This window comes from Myiozetetes cayanensis, unplaced genomic scaffold (genome assembly GCF_022539395.1).
Source record: "Myiozetetes cayanensis isolate MyiCay16 unplaced genomic scaffold, myiCay2020 scf5-8, whole genome shotgun sequence".
NCBI lineage: Eukaryota > Metazoa > Chordata > Aves > Passeriformes > Tyrannidae > Myiozetetes > Myiozetetes cayanensis.
This window is the reverse complement of record NW_026087742.1, coordinates 108,256,674-108,284,648: the sequence shown is the minus strand read 5'-3', so window position 1 is coordinate 108,284,648 and position 27,975 is coordinate 108,256,674. Positions and strand designations below refer to the sequence as shown.

General features: G+C 35.2%; 1 protein-coding gene across 1 annotated transcript in view; it reads left to right on the top strand.

Annotated features, from left to right (window-relative positions):
* CFAP47 (cilia and flagella associated protein 47) overlaps window positions 1-27,975 on the top strand; it is a 271,615-nt gene that overhangs the window by 61,098 nt on the left and 182,542 nt on the right. The window contains 6 exon segments of the mRNA XM_050332181.1: window positions 416-611; window positions 15,610-15,707; window positions 16,348-16,464; window positions 22,527-22,661; window positions 23,169-23,281; window positions 27,415-27,556. Of these exon segments, the coding sequence (XP_050188138.1) occupies window positions 416-611; window positions 15,610-15,707; window positions 16,348-16,464; window positions 22,527-22,661; window positions 23,169-23,281; window positions 27,415-27,556 (801 nt within the window).

Below are 27,975 nucleotides of genomic sequence, written 5' to 3'. Positions count from 1 at the left end.
AGCCTGTTCTAGTGACCGACGACCCACTGGGTGCAGAACCTTTTCCTGATACCCAAACTGAACGTGCAGCTTCATTCCCTTTTCTTGTGTCCTGTCACTGATCACCAGAGAGAGGAGATCAGCCCCTTTTCCTCTGCTGCCCACCTTGAGGAACGTGTAGACTGTGATGAGATCACTCTTCAGCCTATTCTGAGCTGAACAAACCAAGTGATCTCAGCTGCTTCTCATACATCTTGCCCTGGAGATCTTTCAGCACCTTAGTGTTGTGTAATGGTTGTGTGGATGCTAATGTGTAATCTCTTTAAGCTTTTCTATATTAGAAAAGCTTTTGTTGTTTGAATTTGATGCTTATTTTTAATCCTTCAACTTGAAACCCTGTTTACAATTCATGCTTTAAAACACTTTATTATTTCAGGTGTTTGTTCTTCGACGTATTTCTTCCCATGACAAAACTGACCCATCCAGCTTGGAAACCGTTCAGAACATGCCAAGAATAAAACGAGAACCTTTATCCAGTAATATATATTCTTCATATGAACGAAAAATCCTCACCTGGTTGAATAACAATTACGAGAAGAATCGAAAAATTGTGTGGAAAGATTGTCAAAAAGGTGAGAATTCTTTCACTGTGTTCTTCCTTCTAACACTCTTTTTGTAGACTTTTACAGTTGTTATTCATAGAGATATATGACAATTTATCATTGACAGTATGTTTTGGGGGAAAGGTCATTGCCTGCCCATATGTATTTCTTTTCCTTGTGTTTCTGTGTTCCAAGATCAGCATCTTTTGATCAGCACTCTTTATGATAGACCTTCTGTGGTCTTTGTGATCTTACAGTTTTTAACTAGGCATACCAGGGGTGAAGTGTTGTGAACCTCTTCACTTTCTTCTTTCCATTAATAATGTCAAGAAATGCTAACAGTAATTACTTTATCTTCATTTTCCTGTTCATAGTCACACACAGTTGTTAGTATTTGTGCTTATAGTGGTGCGTTTGATGGGTAGCTTTTCAGAATCTTTAGAATAATTTTTGTGTGTCCTTCATTCCAGTGACATTTAACAAGGTAATAGAGACTAAGGTTTCAGATTAAAAATCTTGCCCTACTTGCAAGAGCAGGTTGAATCTCATGATTGCTTGAATAAGGTTAGATAAAATGACCTTTTCCATTTAAGACTGATCTGGGCAGTTCTGATATTCAAATCTGATAAAACTCTTCAACCACTAGTAATTATTACTTCCATTTCCTTGTATGATTTTCCCCTTTTGCTTCTTGACTGTAACTTCATTGCCTTTTTCAGCATTACTTTGAATGGGTAGTGAACCCCTAGAAAGACCAGTCTGATGCTGAGCAGGGAAGGCCTCCAGAATGGCTCATAAGCCACGTATGGAAAAGGTTGTTAAGTGTCATTTTTGCCTTGAGTGATTCCTGACCTGTCTGAATTATGGATAATCTCTTTGCATATCATCTTCCAGAAGTCTCACTTGGGCATATTCTCTACCTTGCATATGCTTTGAATATCCCTTTGCTTCTCTCATTTTACTGTAAAGAAGCAAATTAAAGTGGATATTCTCAAATGTGTTGAATAATTCTGCTGACAAGGTTGAAAGGTCAGTCTATACTCCTGCATCCAATAGCAATGGATTTCTAGCTGTCAACTCCTAGTTTGGTTCTGGTCTTATGATTACCTCAGGGATAGCTAAAGTAACATGCCCTACAGTAGGTAGGTATATTTGCAATGCATTATTTTTTATTTTCTGTGTCTAGAGCTGCTTTACTGGAGCTGTCTCACAGTTGCAAGCACTCTGCTCTGCTGGGTGTTATCTGAGTCCTGTGTGTATAGGTGACAACTTGCAGAGGAATGGCTGTATCTGGCCAGTGTTGTGGCTCCTCATAAATGCTGCATGGATGTATTCCTCATCCCCACTGTCTCCTCTCTTTATTGTGGGCTCCAGTAACACAGATGTTGAGGCATGGCTGGCCTTGTTCAGGTCTGTGGGAACTTATGGGGAAGAATGTAAATGTCAAAAAGCATCTTATTTAGCATTAAAATTTTGAGTCATAATCCCTAAAGATGAGAGGAGTGAACCTAAACCCTAAGTCCAGATCTAGTGGATGCTACTGGACCAAAAAGCTCCAAATGTCCAAGTGGACTATGTACAAATAATGCATTTTAAGGAGTGAATTATTTAGAGTGTTGTTTAGAGTATGTAATTATGTAACAAATTACAATATTAAAATGAGTTATCTATTTTTAATGTCATCATATGATTGTCAGCAATTGTAAAGTAGGAGTTTTTTTGCAATTACTTAGTTCTAAAGGCATCTGAAAATTGGCACCCAAAGAGAACAATTTAATTACAATATTGTGGTTCTCAGAAAATAATAATAACTTCTGCTAAATCATTCTGATAGTACAGATAACTCAGCGGGTTGATGTATTCATTTGTGCAGATGTGGTTGTAGCTTTGACTCTAGGTCACAGGTGAAAATGAATTTTGTGGTTACTGCCAGGGGACATTTATCTGCATTACAGTTCTCTCTTACAATTTCACTTAATTATACTTCACTGCTTTCAGAGAAGCGCAAGATTGGAATGAGAAGGAGGAGACTGTATATATTTCCCTATGTGGGAAATTAGAGATAATGCCTTGCTATATCAACTTCTTTATAGGTTTTTTGGTTCGTGAGTTCTGTATTTTCTTTGCTGTAGGGCACACAGAAACAGCTTGGTGTATGCACATAAGCATGCCCTTTTATTTTGCTTCTGTTTCCCTTTCTCTCACAAAACTGCATAAATGAGCGTTGCTAAAAATCTAATAACCAAAAAAAAAGAAGAGAAAATTCTGAAAAATTGTGAAGTCGTAGAATGACTGTTATGCCTTTGCATTACCAAAGTTTCTTAGCTGTGTGATCTTATGTTGTTCTGTTCCACAGATGACTTGCCTCAATATGTCTCTGAATCCTTTATTTTAACCTTCACTTTCCTTTTACTTGCTTTGCTTTTACTGCCTCAGAATGAATTGGTGTCTGCTGCTGTGCTGTTCTTTCGGCTAAATGGGGCAGAGAATCTGATGGCAAAGGGCACAGAAAAGGCTTGAGGTGCTCAATGCCTTCTTCCTTACCTTGGTCTTTACTGGCAAGGCTGTCACTGAGCAGTTCCAGGCCCCCTGGGTGAATGGGAAAATCTGGATCAAGGAAGACTTAGCCTTGGTGGAGTAGGATCAGATTAATGAACACTTAAACAAACTGGACAAACACAAGTCCGAGGGACCCAATAGGATGCACCAAAAAGTGCTGAGGTAGCTGACCAATGTCACTGTGGGGCCATTCTTAGTAACCTTGGAAAGGTCAGGACAATCAGGGGAGAAAGTGTGGGAGATGTTTGGAAGAAATGTGTTTCCTATCTGAAAGAAGGAGAATCTGGGAAACTACAGGCCAGTTGACCTCATCTTGTTTCTTGGGATGGAGTAAATAATCTTTGGAAACATTGCCAAACATATGAAGTATAAAAATCTTCTTGTGAGTCTTCACCATGAATTACAAAGGCAATTTAATTTAAAAATCATACTTGATTAACCATATTACCTTTCACGATGACATGACCAGCTCAGTGGAGAGGTGGAAAGCAGTGGATGTTTTCATCTCAACTTTGGTGTGGCTTTAACATTCTCATAAAAAAGCTGAGGAAGTGCAGGCTAGTTAAGAGACCAGTGAGTTGGAATGAAATTAGGCTGAACTGCTGGGCTTGAAGGGCTGTGGTCAGTGAGTGGCACAAAGTCTGGCTGAGGTTTGGTGACCAGTACGGTCCCTCATGAGTCATTAGTCTGTACTTGTTGTTTAAGCTCATACACTGGAGAAGAGTTTATATATCTTAGCAGATTTAATGTTCTGATATACTATTGGTCCTTTAAGTTTTATGATAAGGTTAATCATCAGATTTATACTCAGATATTGTGACATTTTTAAATTACATTAGCTTTCAGTATTTAAACAGGCTTTTTCAGAGGAAGTTAAAAGTCTCAGAAGGAAAAATGTCAGTCAGAGTAGAGTAAGTGTTCATACAACCTAGCTGAAAATCCCAAATATCCTCAGTTTTGTATTTTTGTTGTTATTGTTTGCTTAATATCACTAATTTTAAGAGAAGAATTAGTTGGGGTTTTTTTTCAGTTCTTACTGCAGTGCAGATCAGAGAGCAATTAACACTTTCTCTTAACACTTATGGGCCTGCAGTATTATCATCCAGAGACTCTGCTTTGAATACTTAGCCCTGACTAGCAATATGTTTGACCATGGATCTACTTTCAACTCAGACCAGTCTGTTGGGTGATCAATTCCCACTAAATAAAGATCTATCCAGACCACATTTCTCTGTCTTTCCTTTGATACCTAGACTACTTAAAGTGAAATGTGACAGTGAGACAAGCCTAAGCTACTTCATTCTAAAGTTGAAGATAATTATGTCATTCATCAGAACTGTTCTCTTGCAAGAATTAAGATCTGAATAGCTTAGAGAGAACATTAGCAAGGAGTTTACTATCTCCACATCTTCTCTCCTTGCTGCTGCTGAAAAATAATTACATTTTAAAAGCATCTTGGCATATGTTTTGTAGGGGCAGGCTTGTAATATGTCTTATTGACCACAAACTGGAAAGGAGTGTTGAAACTTGAGTCCAAATGCCATAAAACTGCAAAATGCAACTATGCCTATTGTGCTGAGACTTTAATTATACATGAAATATAAGATTCAGTGCCCACTTAAGGCATTATATGGGCAATAATAATGATAGCAGAGGAGGCATTAATTATTTGAGTGTAATAAATTTTCAGGTTACCTTCTACTGTTCCTTATCTTCACATTTCTTTTCAACATTTCTCTCTGAAAGACTAACTGCTAATAGCATGAGAAAGTAAGAGTCAGGAAAAACTCTTAAAAAGTTGCTAGAGTGTTGGAATGCTGTAATTCAAATCCTGTACTCCCTAAATAGGAGGAACTTTTGCAGATGAGTGAATTAAGTGGCCACCTGAGAAACTGTATGTCTCTTCCTTATTAATTATGACTCTTACCATTGTGAAGAAGTTAAATTATGCTTTGGGAAATAAGGGATTTTCATTGAATGTATCCCAGGAAGATTTTGAAAAGAATAGATAATTCTATGTTTAATATAAAATTGTTAGAGAATATGACAGCCAGTAAATTGAACAATACCTGAACAGTCAACCTACATCTGATGCAAAAGCTGTCTCCAGAGTAGGTGTGCCTGACAATGTTAAGCATAGTGGCGTCTCTCAAGATTCTTACTTTCAATTAGGAAGGTTTTGGTTTTGATGCAATTTATTCACTTCACTGCCAGTGGTTTTTAATTTTTTTTTTTTTTCAGATTTTGATATCAATTCAGTATGATACCTGCAGGTAAAAGGTTGAGGAAGGAAATATTTTAGTAAGATTACATGTCTTCACAAAACTGTATGAGAATTAAGTAGAATTCTTGTTTTAAAACACATTCTGTAGAACTTTTATTTAAGGTTGTTTCTAGCATAGCAATTAAGAAGTACACTTCTTTTTTCCTGGGTTTTCATGAATTTGTCTTCCTCTGTCCTTTGTTCTCTCTACCTTCTTTCCCCAGGTTTTAGAAAGGGTATTTATGGAGTCCATTGATTCTTGCTTCTGAATTTGATAGTTTTTAGACACAGCTGAGAAACAAGAGCTAAAAAATACTTTTTATCTGTGAGGAGTAGAAGGGAAGAATCTCATGTAATCTCATTTAAGATTTTTTGAGATAAAATCAGTACAAAACAGGCTTTTATAACCTAATGAATCTTGCTTTTTACACAAGTAATAAAAAGCTGAATTAAATAAGGAGAAGTGATTACCTAATGAACTACTATCATGATTATCAAAAGTCCGAGTTCCAACAAAATATCACAAGAGAACATTGTTCTTCAGTGGTAAATCCTGCAAAATATTTCCTGAAATATAAATTAACAAAGTTTTAAACCATTTTTCTGTGTTATATTTCATGATTTCCACAGTAGAACATAAGAATGAAACGTAATAAGTAAATATGAAGTCCAATAAGTAAGCTTTTCAGTCTTGTTTACTTTTCTTTGTTGGCTTGAATACTCCATGTTTAAGAATTGAATCATAATTTGTACCCTATAGCTGAAAAACCCGCAGGATCATATCAGGATTTTATTTAATAAAAAAGGGAAAGATAATTATTTTCTGAGTTTAAAGTTCACACCCCATTGAGAAATAATCAAAACTCCATGTTTCATTTAACTTCTTATATTTTTGGAGTAGTAGAAAAAAGCCATTTTGTACAATTTATACTGTCTGGCATTATGATGCTTCGGGGAAATAAAAGTGTGAGGAAGGATAGTCCTTGGAGTCCTATACTGAAAACACTCCATGTGTTCATATTTGAAAACCTGTTAAAAAGATCTTAAAAAAAAAAAAAAGTGAAACCTAAACTCTTAGGCCTCCATATATTTGTGTATTTGTTTGTATGTACATATATGCATACATTATATATGTGTGTGTGTGTACATGTATGCTTATTTATAAAGCTGTATATAAGTATATACTTGTATGCTGACCCTCAAAAACCTGAATGATCTAAGTGTAAATAATCAGACAACGGCTTAGGAAGAAATTTTTTCCTCAATTGCAATATACTATGAGATACCCACAGGTCTTCTGCTTTCAGCTAAGCAAGGTGCTTTGCAGTGTTTGCTAATTGGGATAAATAAGCATTCTGATTATTTGTGTAATTAATGCTATTTACTTCTGCAATGCATGCCAAATATGTAGGTTAAATCTGGTGTAGCTGGGGATTTAGTAATACGACCTCAGATGTTTTGTGAGGAGAAAACTTTTCAGACTATGAGGTTTGAGAAAGATTCTGTTGATTCATTGCAAGTATCACACAATGAAATGTGCTGAGAGCAGGATTTAACTTTTTTTTTTTACAAACGATAGTGATGCAGGCACTGTAATATTCATTGTGATGCCAGTATGAGAACCAGGTCTGCTGTAATGAATCACTCTGATTTACTGCATTTTAAATCAAAGTGGTCCATGATTGAAATGCCACGATATGACATCACAGCCTTAAGGGAAAGGGACCTCCCAAGATTCATAAATGCGATTAAAAAAGCGTAGTGTTGAAGGTGACATTTGAATCTAGAGGCTTTCAGTACCATTCAGTGATTTTAAAACTAGTTCTCTTTAGAAATGGAAACTTTCTGTTGAAAAGCAGCAGAATGATATAAGGTAGCACTGTTCTTATGTGATGCATAAAAACCTAAGAAATTTCTCAGTGTAAGATATTGTTTGGGATAAGAATCAATGAAAATAAAACAAAACTGCATAGAGAGTAAAAGACTATTGGAGAAATTTTTTAGGAGCAGGAAGATAAATGATCATGCCTCAGGGTAAAAACGTTCTGCAACAGATGGGAATAAATGAGACATATCCTCAGTGTCTCTGTTTTTCTGTCATTGCCCCATGTGGTGCTTCTTGAACTTTTCTGCTTAGACTTATTATGAATTGATAGTGGTATTAAATCAATCTGTCCTTGATATTTCAGGAGTTCTTGGAAGAATAATCATCAGTTTTGATGAGTAAAAGTTGTAGCATCCTGCCTGAAGTAAAAACTGTAATTTGCCTTTTGTCTCTAATAAAAGATTTCTTGTTTTCCATGTTAAGAAAAATGTAACCACACATTCCATGTTCTGAAGGTGGATACATTAACTTTGTTAATTTTCAAGAAATTTTAAATAATAAATAATAGCCTTAAAAAAAAAGAAGACATATTTCCTCCTTACTTTCTCCTGCTCTGGATTGTATACTTCAGTACCATCATTTAAAACCTTGCACTGGTTCTAATGTTAGCACTTACAGGAAAGATTATTGATACATATTTCATCTGTAAATGTCTGCATTATTCAGTACCAGATTTAAGCTATTGGGGCAGGACTATGGATGTTATTATAGCTATAGATTTGTTCCACCTCCAGAGATTTTCAGTTTCCAGAGCAAGGATTTGTTATATAATATTATAAACCATTATTACTGGAGTAGTTTATATTTGAAAGAACATACTGTGATAATTTAAAGGTTTGTCTAACTCAATATTCTGCCTCCAATAGAAGTTACTTAGAGATGAGTAACAAGTGCAAATGTACAGAAATACTTTATATGTATTCTCAGCCTTCCTGATTTGAAATTCAAGAGTATTTCAGATGGAGGTGATACTTCTTTGGGCAGTACTAGATTTTGACTCTGTGAATTTCTTTAATTTGTATTTTCAACCTGTGCAGACTTCTAGTATCACACTATTCTGAAGCAGTAAGTAGATTTAATATCTCTCTTGTGTGTAAAATATTCTATTTTGAGCTTGCTGCTTAATTCTGTAATTTAGTTCTTTCTTGTTAAATCACTCAGTGGAATATGCAAATTTGTTGGCAATGTCTAGTTCCTATTCTGTGTCATGCCTACTTATATAGACTGCTGTCATATCACCATTCAGTTGTTAGTAACTCATTCTAATTTATCAATGTCTTATAAAACCCCATTTCATACTTTAATCATTAAAGGCCATCAGCTTCAAGGTTTTTATGTGAATATATTTGGGTTGTTTGAAAACTTCTGTGGAATGTTAGCCTGACTCTATATATTTTTTCCTCTCTTTTTCAGTAACTCAGCATTTGAAAAAATTCCTTGTGGCTATGTAACAGAAGATTTATCATTGGCATTTCTTGTGCCTCCTTAGACATATATCAGTTGATTTTGAAACTGATAGCAAGAATTTAACTTTTTTATTGCTTGTGAAAACAGCAGAACAGCTTCACAAGAAATACAGTACTTTATTTAAAGATTTATTGCTATTCTTACTTTTTTACAGAAAATAGGTCTTAAATTTAGTAGATTGAACTAAATCTGATCCTTTAAGAGTTTTAAAACTTGGTATAAGACCATTTTTTTTTTCTGCTGGTCTTCTTATCCAGATAATACCAATACATCATACTTCTGCTTATCCAGTTAATACCAATACATCATACTTTTGCATTAATACCAATACATCATACTTTTGCATTACAACTTCTTTTCCTTTCCTAATGGAATTTTTCTTTTAAGACTTAGAGTAATTTTATGTGGTCATTTTTTTCTTCTAGAAGAATAATAATGTGGTGTTTGTGGTGAAGTTGTTTAAGTGTAGTGGCTTTTTGGAGAGGGCTGAACAGTGTTCTGTCAGAAAGATCATGATTTTGTGATTTTGGCTTGCCAAATTTTTTTTTTTTTTTCTGTGGGACTGATGCTAAAGAATATTTCCCTCTATGTATTTAGAATGAGATTGGATATCATTTCTTCCTGGTTTTCAGAAGAGGGGGCAACAGTTTTAAATATTTAATTTTCGTTGTTAGCAGTGGGATGTGTTAACTGCTTTGAAACAGTGAAATGTGTGACTGGATAACCATTGGGAACAGTGACTTCAGAGATTGCTGGGAACTCTTGCTCCAATTAGTAATTTTTTGGGGTCTTTCTTTGAATACTAACACTGCCATCACTCTTCAAAGAGATGCTTTTTTACCCACTTAGTTTACTACTTTAGTAAGCATCCTGATGGATCAGTTAATAAAAGTGAAAAAACCCAACAGTAAATCCCAGAAGCTAGGAAATGAAGAATGAGAAAATTAATAATCTGCTTTATTCTCATGTACAAAGACTAAACTGAATGTACCTCTAGCCTACTGGATGGGTGTTTGGCTAGGCTGTTAAAAAAAACAAAACCTCTGAAAAAGGAGATTCCATGGTCCACTTTAGGTGATATCTGCCAAAAGTTCCCACTCATTTCTATTTGAAAGAGTTTCCTCTTGTCTAACACAACCCAAAATTTTCTTTACTAGTGCTTAAGTCCACCCTTTCTCTTCTAAAATACGATGTGCAATGAATCTACTTTGCTTTTCTAGTAACTTTATACAAATTTGCAGATTGATATTTTCTGCTTCAGTTTCTCCCTCTGTCCTTCCTTGGTAGACCATTTCCATTCTTTCAGTCTTCCTGTCTACTCAGCTCAGTTTTTCTCTGGTAAACTCTCTTAAGTAATCTGTCCCTTTCTTTCTTGGAGTTTGGTGCCCATTACTGGGTTTGATTCCAGGTGAGACTTTACTAGAACTCAACAGAAGGGAAAGGATTAGTCTGCATGCCTGGGATACAACTCTCCTGTTTATACATCTTAGCAAAGTATTTGCTTTTTCTGTAATGTAGCAGATTTGCTGTTTTCTCCAGATTCTTTTCTTCAGAACTTCCCTCTATCCAATTTTCCATCTAGTATTTGTGTAATGAATTATTCTTAATTAAGTGTAGTATGCTGCAAGCATCATTATTGGATTTCATCTCACTTGTTTCAAATCATTACTCCAATTGTTCAAGATCTTAAATTATAGTCCTTCCCTCATGAGTACTTGCAACCAGTTTTTCTTCCCAAAGACAATTCTTTAACCTGCTTGATATTATCTCCAGTTTGGAGTAAGGTAATTTTATGCAGTTTTCCAAATTGCATGTGAAAATATTGGGGAGTATGCAACCTAGGACTTTATTTGTGGACAGCTGAAAGGGTTACTGTTTTTCAGTGAAGTTTATGCTCCACCTGACAGTACCTTTTTCCTAGACTACATTTCATTGCTTCTTTATGTCAGAGAATAGAATAGAAATCTTAATGAAGTTAAAATATATAGTATTTTTCCTTGATCCATTGTATCATCTACATGTCAAATAAGCAGACCAAATTTTACCTAGAGGAGTTTATGGTGACTTGCTAGCTATTCTGCCAGCAAATAGGTGGTTTGTAATTTTTGTGTAAATTGTTCTAGGTATTCCCTGGATTATCCCCATTTGGGCAATAGTTTTCATATCCTACAATAAAATCTTGAGGCTTCAAATCTAATCATACAAATGTAAAAACATTTCTTTTGTTTTTGTGAAAAATAAAGAGATTATGGGAAAAAAAAAAGGCATTGCAAAATGCTGTAGCCTTGCTATTGGTTCAGCAAGATAAGACCAAATTCAATCCAAGGAATGACTGCAATGATAGTTTGATCTTTTCATTCCCACATAAATTTTGGTTTTGACAAATCTGATTTTTCTACATTCAGGATGAATTAGGAGTGACACTATGTATTAAGTAATTGATGTAAAATGTGTTGCAGGGACTTTTTAAAGGTCACATTTTTAAAAAAAAACTAGATGGATCTGGCCTTTTAAAATAAATGAATTAAAGAAAAAAAAGAGGAGGTGACTAATTAGACTGCCATGGCAAAACATTGCTGCTTCAACATGGAAATAAGTTTGTTTATTCTTTCTTTCTTTATAACATGAACAATGAAAACAGTGTGTCTTCAAAAGTTGGTTTAACCTGTCACAAGAAAGATGAGGACAATGCTGTTATGCTTGTTTACTACATGTATGCAACATGGTACCATTACAAGTTAAAAAAAAATATTTCCTGTTAAATACACTCTGAAATTAAGTTAGTCCAAAATCACTGAATTGACTGTGAATGTTACTTCATTCAGCTCTGAGTGGGATCAACAACTGAAACAAAACTACTCTCATTTTAGATCACTTACCTCAAGGCCCCTTGCAGTATATTTTTAGGTTTCCATAACCATAATAAATGTTGCACTCATAAGTGATTGCATATTCACTCCAAGTTAAGCCTGCTTGGTTATTGTTTTTTATGAAGTATTTTCACCTATTGTCATGGTGTGACAGAGAACAAAACATGGGTCATTGGGTTGGGATACTGGGGTTTATCATAGAACCAGCTCACCCTCTTTGGTAGTTCCACACACTCTGTTGCTTTGACAGCACTGTGTTCACAAGGTCCCAAATTCTCTCTGTCCCAGAGAGGCCAATACTGATCTGAGAACATCAGGGAAAATTCATTGTCAGTTCATGCTGTGCTGCTGCTCACTGACACCAATCTGATGTCACTCTCCACATCCAGTGGCGTTTGTCTCAGTGCATCTCTCTGAGTCTTTCTGATCTTCAGGATCTTTCCCACTTCCAAGATCTTTCCTTCAATTATGAGCATCTTCACCTTCTTTCCAGTCCCCTGTTGTTTCTTCAAGACCACTGATTCTTTTAGGAAATGCTTCTTTTTGGCCTCTTTCTTTTCTTGACTCCAAGTTACCAGATCTAAATAGTTTATGAACAGAGCACAGTTCGTGATCAACCTAAATGGGGCTTCTGTCTCACTCCTTCGTTAATGGGAGAATTCAGAACATGGCATTTTAGTCTTGGTGTTATCAAAATTTGCAACCAGTCACAATGGGAGGCAGCTAGCAAGTAGCAGGAATGTGTCTCAGAATTCAGAAGTTAAATTTTGAACAATTTCCTCTCCTGTTCCCCAACCATACAGTTATCTGTTACCTGTTAGTGTTTGTGTTTTAATCTATTTTGGGCCTACAACACCCATCAGTCAGGTTTTCATCATGACATTGGCCAAGAATCTTTAAGATCCACTAGTAATTTCATTTTTTCAAGAAGTCCCAATATAAATGAAATTCAATTTATTTACATGCCCAGGGGGAAATGAGGTATCCTGAGTAATACTTCCGATTTCCATTGTTTATTTCTACAGAAATTGACTAATTATATTTTAAAAACTTAATTACTGTAGAGTGGTTAGCTGGCAGATGTTCTGCTAGATTTGGTGTAATTAGGAAAAATACATTATGTTTTCTGACTAATTTATTCAGAAGCATTTGAGATAAGTAGGTTGATTGATAGCAGAAGGATTAACTGAAAAACAACAAAAATGCTTATAGAAGTATTTAATTAGTTAAAATGGGAAAATATTGCACCTCATGGGATTTTTTCTTTATACTCCAACTTACATAGACTGTAAAGTTCAATAAATGCTTTTTGAACAACAGTGCCACCATGTTTCATTTCCTCTGGCACATTTACGTGGCTGCATTTCAAACTGGATTGAGTGATTCAGACTAAAAATTGAAGAAGCTTTCTTTTTAAGGCAGCTTTTTTACCCACACTCACTTTGCACCAACATGAAAGAAAGGATTTGAAGACACAGGAAACTCCACAGGGACTGTGTGCAGTGTCCCTGCCCGTGCAGGGGGGTTGGAACCAGATGGTCTTTAAGGTCCTTTCCAACCCAAACCCTTCTGTGATTCTGTGATACTTGGGACAACTGGTATTGCTTAAGTGTACTCTTTTAATATTCCCACCAGAAGACCAAAGGCAGCAAATTTAAAGTAAAATTTAAAGTAGAATAAACAGTAAAGTTTTTTTTTTTGTTCAAGGCATATGGTTTAGTGATTTCCATAACCAGGCTGGGCAAATCAATCTGGGTGACTAACCAGAAGAAAAATTCAATATTGGACTTAATAAAGTAGAAGTAGTGAATTTTAGAAAGTTAAAAATAAAAATGTGGAGATGGTGATTTATTAAAAATACTGATATTGTGTGCTGAGAGTCTGAATTCTATTAATAAAAAAAAGAAGACAGTTTATTGATTTTTGATAGGTACCAACTATGATCTATAAAATGATGGATTTAATTAGAAAGACTGACTTTTTAGGAACAAAGTAAGCTTTTAAAAATGTATTTTGCTACTTTTAAAGTTTTTTTTTTTTTTGCAGTGACTGCATCAAATACTTTAGAAATAAGTGCAAGCAGATTACCAAAGAGATGGGATGAAATTAATGTCTCCTACTGTAGATATTTCTAAAATAGAGGTCTGAATTTAGTTAAAATTAGTACTGTTCCAATTTAGTTGTAGAGACCCATATTTACTATAATCTGTTCCTGATACAGGTAATGTAGTGATGCTCCATATTCTGTTAGACTTTTTGTGCCTTTCAATCTGGAATTATCAAGGATCCTTAAACTTTCAGTTTTCAGCTTGAAAAAAATGTTGTTTCAGTTTAACAATAAGAAAAATAAAAATTTTGACACCATGGAATTTTAATGCATGTTGGAATTTTGATTTGAAAACTTACAGAAAATGGAATATTAATTCAAATATTCTTTGAAAGATTTTTTTTTTTTTTTTTTTTTTTACTGAGCACACATTTAATAAATATCCAGAATAATATTTAAATTGGCTCACAGCATGAATAGAAAAAAATAAGGGATTTTGGACCAAGCCTAAACATCTCAATAATAATAATAATAATAATAATAATAAATGGCAGACTAAAATCAGATGAGTTTACATACCTCTGTTGCTAAGCTTGTGCAGCGTCTGTTCCTGTTTCTTCTTGCTAGAGCTATATGAATATGCTGAAGTATCTGCAATTAGTTGATGGGAAGTGATAGATATTTTAAGTTTTTCAGACACTGAGTCATCTGTAGTCAATAATGTCTATTCTTTCATTGAGCAATGACAGAGAGATTTTGCTCAGAATATGGTACAGGACTTTGTTGTAGGCTGAACTATTTTTTTTTTTTTTAAAGTGTAATAGTGAAATGGAACCTATATAATTGGTCCTATATGAGAAAGCATGATCCCAGTCTATCTGAAAACCTTGCTGGTGGCTGAAGTCCAAAATATTTCCTGAATTTGGGAGCTTGGACCTGAGACAGTAATGGAAACACGAAAACCTGAGTAATAGGTGTCTTTGAAATAGAAGTTGGAAGAAACTGCAAATAGTACAACAGAGAAGACATGAGTCAGTACTTGAGAATTTGTGATCAGATTGTTCTCCTTAAAAAGGATCAGCTTCTATGTGTTCATTCTTCAAACCCAGCATATTCTCTAGAGAGGAAAGTACTGGTATTTGGGCATAGACTGATTTAAAGTACTTAGTTAGTGGTATGTGTGCTCCAACTTTTTATGCTTCAGGTTGCGAGTTTTCAAGTAACTGTTTTCTTTCTATGATTTATTATGATTCTTAACAACAAAGTGTTTTTTAAATGCTGTGTTAAATATTTAAAATATGGATGCTCCAAATAAGAAATTATAAATAAACTATACTTATTTTCTTAATAGTCAGTTTTATTTTAATAAGCATATTAAAAAAAAATCTAACCTTGTGAGGCACTGGCCTTTAGAACACAGTTGTAGAAGTGGTGATCTATGCTGCAGGAATTAACTCTTATGTTTCATTTATATTGCATTTGTCCCAAATAATTTAATATTGCATTAAAGAAAATCAATAACCTTTTCCTTTTTGTGTGCTTAAAGATTGCAGCTTTAAAGGAGCCCAGCATATTTTCATGAGTTTCAGTAATCCTATCAATATCAGACCTATAAAAATAAAAAGTTTACATATTTAGGTTCCTAATCTATGAGGTTAAGTGTAGCTTACTTGCTTTCCATTCTGTTGTGATGAATACTCTTACAGGCTGTAGCAGAGTGTATGAAAAATAGTTGTAGTATTCTAGGTGAGATTTTTCATGTTTTCAGCCATGGCTCTGGAATAAAAATATATATGGGAAATTCTGCATGTTAATGGATGTGTCCTTTTTCTATTCTTTATTCTACTCAGTGATTTCAGATAGTTGTATCTGTGAAGAAAAAGATTAAGCCTCTTGAGGAGAAGTGTCTCATTAATCGTGCTTTGTTTCTCCATCAGGTGGAGTACCACCAAGGAGATGGATTGTGAATTTTGACCAAGATCTTCTAGATGGTCTGGTACTGGCAGCACAGGTGGCAGCTTATTGTCCGTATTTGGTAAGGAATTTTCTTAACATTGTGCAAGTTTTATGCAGTTCTTCAGTGTCAGTGGGCTCGTTCAGGCCTTATTTTCCTTTCCAATGTTCAGGAATACATTGAGTGCAGCTCGAGGTGCAGCTGCAGGTTGAGCTCTGCGTGGCCCAGGGTTTCCTTTGTTTGGGGTCCCTCCTCAGAGGCACTGCTTGAGCTGTTATTCTGCTGTTGCAGCAAGATTAAAATATTTTAAGGATCCAGGTGTCTGATCCTATGCTATGGATAGGGATTGAGCTGGTAAGGAAACCTTGTCTGAGTGTGGGGAGTATAGGGAGTCAAGTAGGGCACCCCTCACTACCATGGGCCTTTGGTCCCAGCTCAGGGGACTCCCAGAGGGGCTCCTGGGGGGTCAGACAGCGAAGCTTCCTGAACAGCAACTCTTGGCCTATGCTATTTTTGAAAAAAAACAAAAAACAAAAAACCAACCACAACATTTAGCAACTCACAGGGGATTATTTCAGTGTTAATTTTTAACTGAATATATTCTTAATACTGAATTTCAGTTGGAAATTTAGGTTTTATGGGTTACTGAAGGACTGAAAATACAATATCAGTTACTTTGCTTAGTGGAAGATTAAGAGTTTGATTTTTCTGTCTTCTCTAGATTGCTACTCACTTTATAAGGATGTATACTAATCCAAGAACTTATCAACAGTTTCTGCACAACTGTTTGATACTTGTGAAGGCTATGCATGCTGTCAGTCTGAATGTAGACATAAAGGTAATTGATTTTATACTAGCAGCTCTTATATAGGTTGATATTTTTATTTTTACTTTTTTTTATAGTAGTATTGTACATCAAATTAAGGTGAGATTTTGGTGAAACAGTTTTGTTCCATGATGTGCTACTTAATGAGGAAAACCAAAATACTGCTTTATGTAAGTACACTTAATTACAAGTAATTTCCATAATTTCTTGCTTTGTATAATAGCACATCTATAACTAGCTGAACATAGGATTAATTCAGTTCAGATTTTAGCATCATAAGTCACACAATGAAAACCCCAATGGAATTCATTATTGACACTGGAAGACAATTTAGAAAAATATATTTAAGAACAGGCATCGTGCACTTCAACATAAAAAGAAGCTGGTGAAAGAAGTTTTATGAATGTCTGGTGTCACATGCAGCTATCTAATCATGAAGGCCCATGAGTGTTCTGTCCAGGTTTGATGCACTCAGAAGTCAGGAGCTTTGGACTGGTGGTGAGAGTAACACTCTTAATCCTTAGCTTCTGATGTCCGTTTCTTGGGAGGGATACACTTGGGATAATTTTTATATGTTTAGTAAACATGCTTTACATCTGTCTTTTTTATTGACCTGTGGTTCCAACTTTTCTAGATATGGTGACCTTTATATGTGTTAGATATTATTTCTTTGTTCTTTTCATTGTCCCCAAACCCAGTTTTCTCCTGTTTGTAGTCTGCATTTCTTTATCCATTTCTTGTCCATCTGTGAGTTGTTATTTATATCTGGTAGTTCTGGTAGTACCATGCGAAGATAAAAGTGAAACCAATTAGTCACGGAGGCCTGAAAAATTAAAATAAAGTTGCTGTCACAGCTAATCCAGGTAAAGCAAAGCCCTACAAGCTGGCCAGCAAGACACAGAGAAGGCTTGTCAAATCCCAGTGCGGAGGCTCTGCAAATTCAGTACAGAGCTTATGGCCTGTAAATAGCAGTGGCCAGGCTGCATTACAAGTTTCTGTGCTCACAGGGATCCATGATCTTACCTTCCATGTGCTGGTGGTGTGTGTTAGTTGCCAAACTATTACTTGTTTAAGTTATCAAATTCCCTCCTATTTTCCTTTTCTGCTTTGCTTGCTGAGTCAATAAAAATCCTGTGCTTAACAAAAGTAGTGAAAACTTGTTTCAGGTCACATCATTCTCTTAAGAATTTGCAGAATGACGCAGCTTCCATCATGAGAAAAGTGAATGTCAGGGACTGTTTTGTGCTGGAATGGGTATGGAGCATATTGGGCTGGCTGGACGACAGAAGATACATTAGAATAGACATAATATTTGAAAGTGTATGAGGAAACTTTCCAAAGGACTTGATAGTATTAAGAATCAGAGGTGGAGCTGTGGTGTGAGCAAAGTAGTATAAAAAAAGCTCATTTACTTTTTTTTCCCCCTCCTTTCCATTCGATTTTGTTATGATTACAGGGAAAAATTGATCCTGCTGTTTGCAGTTGTATCAGCTACTGTCTTGTTCTCACCTTCTGATACAGATAATGATGTTATAAATGGCTTTGCTATGACAGGCTAAACCAAGAAACTCCACTGTTTCATAGAGTTGTGACTGAAAGGAAGCATAAAAACAATCTGGGCATAACCCTCAAAGCAAGGGCATATTTTGCCTCAGCTTTTATTAAGAAAAACAGGCAGCTCGGCACATAAAGGCAGAGTCTGGATGCTGGATATGCAAAAGGTGTTAAACACATTAGATGTGTAAGCAGAATTCTACTAGAGTCTCCTTATGCATGTAGCCTGTTTTAAGACTAAAATGTCTACATCACTGAAGTATTATTGTTAGTTCAGCATATTTTTTAGATATTGGTGTTTTTATAGGTGGGAAAATCTACTTCTATAGAGGCTAGGAGTTTAAACAAAGCTATGTAATCAGTCGACACTAGGAAAAGGAACAGATCTTGGACCTTTGAGGTCTGCATTTTAATTCTAAGGGTACATTTTACGTAGATGTGCTGGAATTCATATATACTTTTCTAAGATTACTGTATGATGAATGATCTTGTTCTTCAGCAATAAAAGCAGCAAAATCAAATACATGAATCCTGCTTCTGAACTGTCCCAGTCTGGGATTTTTCTGATAGTATTGTCTCTTAAATTTAGCAGGGTAAAATGTTCCAGTAGCATTGGCTAAGTTCTTGACTCAGGCAGTCACTGCTTCTGAACTCTCAGGACAGCTTTGCATTAATTAATGTGAGGATAGTGGTGACAACACAAGCTGAGACACTATTAAATCTGGAACAGATGGCACTTCCAATGACTCTAAAAATTGAAGATTCTGTAATAATAAAGAAATTTAACTGTCTGGAAATCTTGAGCTGCAAAATCCCCTAACAATTAAGATAAATATTTACGATGGAGTACTTTGAGCAGGAAATTCTTTGATTACACTTTCTAATCATGATTGACAATTCAACCCTGCAGTATTAGTGGGGTCTTTCTATGTGGTTTTTTATTTGTATTTTATATTTTTAAGTTCTAAAATGCTTTGATTGGAAGAATATCCAATTGAAAGTCCAAAATAAAGTATTGTAAGATAGGATGGTGAACAACAGCAACATGGAGGGAATGTATGTGACAAGGATAGATCAGGAGAGAAGATGCAGTGATTGGGAATAGCCAGTGGAGGAAATTGGTTTGTTGCAGATTGACTTAAAACAGGGGCCAACAATGCTTTATATTTTTTACATTTATATTTACCAACTAAAAGGGAGGATATTTTCAAACAAGCTGTAACAGATGTTGTGAGTAAAGTCAGAGAGTAATAAGAATTTGGAAATTAATGTGTCTTTTCTGTTGAAATGAAGGGAGAGATTCAGCATTGTTATGAAGTAGAAAGCAGTAAAACTAGGCAATAAGATGGCCATATGAGCAAGAAAGAGAAGTAGACAGTAATTCCAAGACTTGAGTTTGAAATGGAGAGAAAGAAGATGCTCTCAACAACAAATGGAGAAAAGAAATGCAGCAACATAGAATTTTTTGAATTTCGAGATTATATTTTTTCCTTGAGGTGATATGCAGATTATTATATGCACTTAGAAAAGTAACTTCCTGGCTGTTACTTAATGTTTTAGTTGTATTTTTATTGCCATCATCTCCTAAAGATGAATAACACATTTTTTTGTCTTAAGTTTCCTGCACTTCAGTAAGGAGCTATTAACTTGATAAATATGACAGTGTCTTGAAAAAAGTAACTGTAAGGTAAAGGATTTCTTTCTTAATTCTTAGTTATTTGGCTAAAATTGGTATGATATGCAAATACACAGATGGAACTCTGTCTATCCACCAATCTATAATGTAAATGCAAATACCTTGGTTTGCCAGACAAAGTAGTTTAATATTGATATGTGGTCTTAAATTCAGAAAAAAAGAAGAGAAAATAAAAATCACTTTTATTTGTTAGAGTAGAAATTGTCTTCTCATACATATCTTTCCTAGGGTATTCAGTAAAACACTCTAAGAGAATTGTAATGGGCTGAATCCTAAGCTTGCATATAAAAGGGGATGCACTGGATAAAGAACATTTGGCTGGAATTCAGTTTTATTGATAATATTGTGCAAAGCATTTGATACTGTCCCACTCAACACTCTTGTCTCTAAAATGGAAAAACATGGATTTGACACATGGTCCACTCGGTGGATAAGGATGGTTGCACTCCAACAGTTGCAGTCAATGGCTCAATGCCTGGGTAGAAACCAGCGATGAGTGGTGTCCCTCAGGGATCTGTACTGGGACAAGTCTTATTTGATATCTTTGCTGGGGACACGGTCAGTGGAATGGAATGCACTCAGCAAGTTTGTGGATGACAGCAAGCTGAGGAGTGGTGCTGATACTTTAGAGGGAAGGAGTGTCATACAGGGGAACCTTGACAGACTAAAGAGGTGGTTCTGTGTATGAACCCCATGAAGTTCAGCAAGGCCAAATGTAAGGTCCTACATCTGAGTCAGGGTAATCCCGGCCATGGATACAGGCCAGGCAATGAGTAGATTGAGAGGGACCCTGTGGAGAAGGAATTTTGGGGATGGATGGATGAAAAATCCAATGTCCTGCCGTGTCCATTCACAGACCAGAAGGGCAATCGCATCCTGGGCTACATCAGAAGCAGCAGGGCCAGGGAGGGGATCTGTCCCTCTGCTTCCAAGACTGCACCTGGAGTGCTGCATCCAGCTCTGAGGCCTCCAACATGGGAAAGACATGGACTTCTTCAAGCAGGTCCAGAGGAGGCCATGAAGGTGGTCAGAGCTCCCCTATGGGGACAGGCTGGGAGAGCTGGGGTTGTTCAGCCTGGAGAAGAGAAGGCTCTGGTGAGACCTTATAGTACCTTCCAGTTCTTAAAGGAGACTACAGGAAAGCTGGAGAAGGACTTTTATAGGACAAAGGGGAATGGCTTTAAAAAGAGAGTAGGCTTTTTTATATTTTGAGCAACTTTGTTATGGATAAAATTTAAGGCATTAATCTGTTAGACTTTATTAATTGCTGTTGTTTAACACATTTTTAAAGCATATGCTATTTATAGACTGTGAATTTTCTCATGAATGTTATTAAGAAGTACATTACATTTTTTTATTTTTCTTTTATTTTTAAATTTAGTTCCTTTAGTACTAGATGAATTTCACAAAGGCAGTTTTATGAATTTGGCACAGGATAAAATAGAATAATACTTTCTAAGGGAATAAATTCTGATCTAAGTGGAAATGAGTAGAAAGAAGTGGGTGGCAAAAAAAGTTAGACTTCAACAGATAATCTACTCTGTCATCTTTGCTATCTTAAATGAAAATGCAGGAAAAGCGAACAGTAGAGATGTAAAACCACAACTATATTGGAATAACTTGTTAACATTCAATAGCCACTACTGAGATAAGTGCAGGAAAAAAATCAAAATACTTTTCAAACTTCAGATTTAAAGGTTTTTTCAGGGAAGGAGCTTTTTTACTTTGCATAGTAAATGCATCCTAAAGTTTGAATCTTAAAAAACAGTAGTGATGGAATCAAACAAATGCAAGATGAGAGATATGATTCCATATGTATGTATGCATTATGTATGAAGAGTATATGAAATTAATCTTCAGAATTACAGGGATAAACATTATCTAAGAAACTAGAGTTACAGGGAAAATTCAGATCAGTGCTCAGTGATGTACTCACTCTCTTAGAAAGTTAGAGAGGGAGCTGTGGGAGAACTGCTGGGAGTAGGATGTGCTGCTTGGCCGGGCACAGGGCAAGAGAACTTTACCTTGAAAACATTAAATAAACCTTAACTTGAAAGTAAAAGTTAACTCTGATAGTTAAGATGATAAATGTGTCTATACATCTCTCTTGCCACACTAAAGACAGTCCAGAAGAGTCAATTTTTTCCTCCTTTTTTCAGTCTGTGTGGGCTAATAGTTCTACCACTCTCTTTAGTGACTTACCAGAATCGCTGAGGACTGAAGCTTTGACGTGTTTTGCAGCTGCCATTCAAATACTTTTCTTAAATGAAATATTTAAGATGCAGGAATACTTGCTACTTTTTGTAAAGCAATTTAGTATCTGTGATAAAAATAACTATAAAGTGGTTAGTTGGATGGCGACATTGTCTTCATAAACAGTTGCAAAACTCTACGTAGGAACATTTGGGCTGGTATTGTTCATAGTAAGCTGAAAGACTTTACATATAATTTTTTTTTAGAGGTAGTAAAGACATAATGTTTTCCAAACAGTAAATTTTACTTGCTTTATATGTTATGCTTCATTTTAATGAAATGAACATCTCTTTCTGCTGAAATGTGGGGGAAAAAAGTTGGGTTTAATTTTTAACCTAGGTTTATCACCAGAGCATGTCATCAATAATCAGGGTTTTATTTTGTCTACTGATTACATTCATATTCATATTAGCTATGGGCATTATCCAGTTATTACAGATTAGAGATTGAAAATATTTGTATAGTAAGAATTGCCTTAAGCTTTTTCTTTTCTTCATCTTCATATCTCTGAAATATACAGGCAAAATTTTAACTGGTTCTTTTTTTCTTTTTTTTTTGTTTTCAATATTAGGCCACTGATATCTGTGATCCAAACCCTATCATGATGCTTATTTTGTGTGTCTACTTGTATGATGGTCTCCCTGACTATTTACCCAAGAACACTATAGAATTTACAGGTGCTCTCCATGCAACTGTTATTAAACAGGTACTGAAACCATTGAATTTAGATTTGTAGTAGTGCAAGGTTAAAATGCTGTATGTATATATGTGTTTATATTATGTATATACTACTAAAAAGAATTAAGAAGTTTCATGTCACTTGGCTGCTAAATACAGAAGATGAAAGCTTGCATCTTCTTTTTATCTCTTCAGTCTTGGGATTTCATTCTGCTGCTGTTTTTTCCTGTGCTTTTAAGCACAGGAAAAAAATCTACAAATTTGACAAATCTGAGATCAAAGAGAGGAATAAAAGATTAACAGGCATAGGAGTGCAGCATACACTGCTAAAAGAATACTCGGAAAAATTGAAGTTGCATAGTCTGTGGGAAATCTATACTCCTTTGGAAGAAAAATGATCTACCTAGTTATTTGAAGCACTTCCATATTTTTTTATATCCTTACTTTGTATTTCGAAACTTAGATGCAGAACACACCTCTTATACTCTAAAAATTGACTAAAATTAGACTGATTTTGTTGTTGTTGTTGCAATAGGTACGACTGAAAAACCCAAGCAAAAAACCTTTGATATACAACGCTATTCTTAGGGGAAGAGATGCTGATGATTTCTCATTACCTAAAGGAAACACTGTCACCATTGCCCCTAAGTAAGTAATGATATTTTAGTATTATTGTTGGGTTTAGCATTACAGAAATATAAACCTACTAATTTAAATGTGATACAACACTAGAAATGTGTTCAATGACAAACAGGACAAAATCAGTCAGGATAAAGGTCAGTATTTTTCTCCTGACCCTAGAACAAATCTAGAGTTATATTTTAGTGGGATACTTTCAGTTTAGCTCAATAGGGCTTTAAGAGCAGAATATAAGATCGTTAGACGAGTCATCTCTGTCCAAAACTTTTTTTTTCCCCCAATGTATTAAAAGCTTTAATTTTCAGTTTGGATTTTCTGTTGTTAGATTTTGGGTTTGTTCTCCAAATAAATTTCAAATACCTCCTCTGAACTGGATTCACAGTTCTTAGATCAATACATTGCAGGCACATGAACAGGTAAATTCTTTTTTTATTTTGAGATTTCATGTCTTTTTTCGTAGTTGAAGGTTGGCTAGAAATTTAAGAGACTGTGACACAGGTTTGACAGTAGTATTAGACTGCTTCTTTTTGCCTCCATCCTCCCTCCATGACAGGTGAGATGTAATTATTTGTATACCTTATATTTCTGAGAGCCATCTAAGGATTTTTCGAGAGACTTAATTTTGGGAACACATTAGGTTGTTGTATTTTTGGTAGCAGAAATACTCATGGTATATTGCCATCTTTTTGGTTTTGTTCATTTTGCTCTTCCTTTCTATGTGTCTCTATGAGTAGAAACAGGATTTTCACTAATCCCTGCAGTGACTGTGGCTGTCAGGAGTTTTTAAGTTCACCGGCAAGACATTCTTTTACAGATAAAATGGATTAGAGATTTTAAAAAGGAAAACAAAGCTCAACATTTGTATGGAAATAAACAGTGAAGAAGAAAAAAGAATGCAAATATAGATTGTCAAATTCAAGAAGACTCAGCATAAATACAGTGCTCTTTAAGGATGATCAATATTTCAGTATTAAATGACATGTCTATTGTAAATATATGCAAAGAAGACAACAAATAATTACATGTTTTCAACAAACTGTGAGGCTGATTTGATTCCATTTTCTTTACAATTACTTCAAATAAGAATTAGCATAAAAATGTAATCCTTGAAAATATCATGTGTGTCTCTGAAAGGTCAATGCTATGGCTGTTTTTCACCTCACCTTTAAGAAAAACAACAAATAACAAACAAAACAAAATCAAGACACAAGTAAATATGCATAAACTTGTTGTTGAGCTGTTTGGCATTAAATATAGCAACAAATATTTGGAGAATTGCATACAAATAAAAGCTTGTGGAAATGAGAGTCATGCACTGGTAAACTCTGCAGAGTTTATCATAACTTAACCTGACTTGTGATCATGATCACTAAATGAAAAATAGTTGTTTTGTAATTAATAGCTTTCCTAATATTCTGATGGAAGTGTTTGAGAACTCCAAAAGTTGGTGAGATGTGTGGGAATCTTGCAGGTTCTTTGTTAGAATAATCATAATATCATGGGGGGTTTGGAAGTCACAGTGCTGTGAATAACATTCTCAGTGTAGCTGAGTGTCATATCTTGCATATAGATGTAATTAATTACTGTAATTAATTCTTGATCTGACAATCCCACTCTCTAGGACAGTGCATAGTGCCATATAGATTTGCAGTTCACAACAGTAATAGCATAAAGATCTCTAAAATCTCTATATGGTGTAGACATGCCTATAAAGTTACGCAGTGTGGGTTTCTTACCAAGAAAAATGGTGAAAATTATGTGATCAGTATTTCCCTGGGAAACAGGCCTGTTTGACTACAAACAGTATAGAAAAAAACCCTTTTTATAAAGCAACACCTTGAAGCTGGAGTTATAGAAGTTCAAACTGGAGGCATGAAAGGTGATTAGCTGTTGAGAGCAAAAATACTATCTGAATGACAAATTTTTTAATTGTAAGTTTTGCAAAGCACAGAACACTGAAAATAGTGCAGGAAGTGACAGATAAGCCACAGATAATTTGGGAGTGCTCTCTGAGAAAAATGCTTCTCCCAAATGGTAGTTATCAGAAGCAACTGAAGAATGATTGGCTTGCACATAATGGCCTGCAATATATAACTGCTTTGGGTCGTGTTATCTGATGTTTTCTCCTGGCCTTAAACTCTGCAAATTTCATCCCTTCAAGCAACTCTTTCTTTTCCTACACCAAAGTATAATGATAAATAATAAAGTAAATAAATAAAGTATAAGCATGTACCACCTTTTTTGAATGGTGGTACATGCTGATCTGATGAAGAAATAGAGAATCTTTGACTCCTACAAATGAAGTGGGTGTGGACAGAGCTGATTATAATAGTATGAGAGTGAACAAGATCATAGAACAATTCAATGATCTGAATTGGATATAGATTTGGTATAGATTTGAGGCTTAAGGGTCTGTTATATTTCTGATCTTCCCCAAGATTTTTTTAAAGATAATGGTGTTCTATTTATCACCATACAGTTCTCAGATGCCAAGGTAGTTTTTTCTCCATCCTGGTCTATCGTAAGAATTAGGTGAAGGACCTCCCAGAAGTTTCCTTGAAAGCAGGGACAAATCCTGCCACTACTACCATCAGAATGTGTTTATAGAACTCCTGACATGGTTGTGATGGTTCAACTTATATGGAGAGATGTGTGCATTGAAATCACCTGGAAAAGTAGCTTTCATTATCAAATTTATGAACCAAATGTAAATTGACATGATTCCATTGAAGGCAGTGGTATACTGATTAGTATTACAAGTCCTCTACTTCAGCACTAACTTATTTAAGTATATATACATAAAATAGATAATGTTTTATGTATACATAATACATAAAACACATACCACTGTTAGTTGCTTGCCTCTGGTTTAGAATTCTCAGTTGGCAGAAGACAAATAAATCAGACATAACTTCCCTCTGCCCTCTATTTTAGTTCTGTTCTGCCAGGCTGCAGAGCTTCTATTAATTATTTAATGAGGAAGGCTGATTTAGGTTGAGGAGAGGTTTCCTTTTGACTTTAGTATTTTCTATCTCTTCCAGAAAGACAATTAACAAATCTGCAGTTTATAAACTTTTCCTACATTGGAAGAATTTCTTTGAAGTATATCAGCCTGAGTTAATTAAGGAATGTAAAGATTTTACCATAGATTATTTTCTTTCTGCCATCTTTTTCATACAGTTTGTTGAGGGGGGGGGTAATTTTAAAATTTCATTAACTACACAGAATGACATTACAATGAAAGTATAAACCAAGCAACTGACTTTTTGGTATGTGTTTTGAGATATTCTTCTTGCAACTCCTAAAGTATAGGTGTTTTTCTGTTCAGAGAAAGCTCTCTCTGCTCTGTTCATGTATGTAGAGAGGCAGAATACATTTAGATTCTACTACTTGTAGAACAGTCCTACACACTAATTTCTCTGACCTTCATGCCTTCTTAAGACATTCATCTCAAAACCAGAGAGCTTCAAAGCCTGAGCTTCAGGCATTAAACTTTACCTATTGTTCTTGCTTAATTGAAGCACTGATGCAAATAAAGGCTAAACTTTTAACTAGTCTAAACTCTCATTCTATGTGGTCTCCCCTTCTCTAGTTTTCCCATTAGAGAGGAGCTGTTACTTGTATAAGAAAACTTTGGGGTTTTTCTGCCTTTTAATTACTCAGCTTTACTAATTATTCTGAAGTGGTTTTTTTACCAATTTCTTTCTCAATCTTCAATGAGAATTTGATTAAGGACATCTAGATCTGCCTCACAACTTGCATAGCAGGATGTCTGACTTTAACTTAGGAAAACCTGTTCAAATAGAGGAGCATACTTTGAATTGATTGTTTGCTCAGGGTGATGCTCTAAGGAAAGAAAACTTCCTGTACTAGTGTGTATGGGAACAAAAATGAAGCTACATTCTAAAGTCATAAAAAGCAATAAGGATTCAGTATTATTATCTATATAGTTATTTTATTAGAATGTTTTAAGGTGCCTTAGGCGGAAGATTGTATTACAACAAAGGATTTCAGAAGAAAAAATTTGCTTCCTTTTCTAGGCCCTTTACCTTACAAAGACTCTGAAAAGTGCTCCTGAAATTACATTTCTGAGTAATTTCTGAGTCACAGTTTTGTGATTTCCCCCCCCTCTCTCCCCCTAGGAAACAGGCGTCTATGAATGTGGAATTCACAATTCGTTTCCTGCGCCCTGCTGAAGCACTGTTGCTACTGACCACACATGGAATAGATGCTGCCACACTGACATTCTCTCTGAAATCTGAAGTCAAGCATATTGAACCTGCTGTAAGTTTATGTGTGTATGACTAATATTGTCACCAAAAAGTATTGTTATTCCATATGTGATTTCAAACAAAAGTGAACTGAGGTAAGAATGAAAATGTGAGTTGCCATCAGCTTTAACCTTAGACCTATGAATTTTCAGATTTCCAATATTAGTCTATGTACATGCAGAAAAAACCCTAGAGGAATATCTAAGATTTGTAGTATAGATGCAATATGAATTGCATTTAGATCCTGAATAAATTGTAAAAATTTGCACTGATTGCTCTGAAAATAAATCTGGAATCCTTTCAGCATATGAATGCTACTGGAAATTATGGAGGTGTTGATATGCTTCAGGCCAGTAATTTCAGTTGTCACATGTAGAAGGATTGCAAATTCTCGTTAGATGTTTCTGGGTTTATTTGTGCCTTTTAAGTATA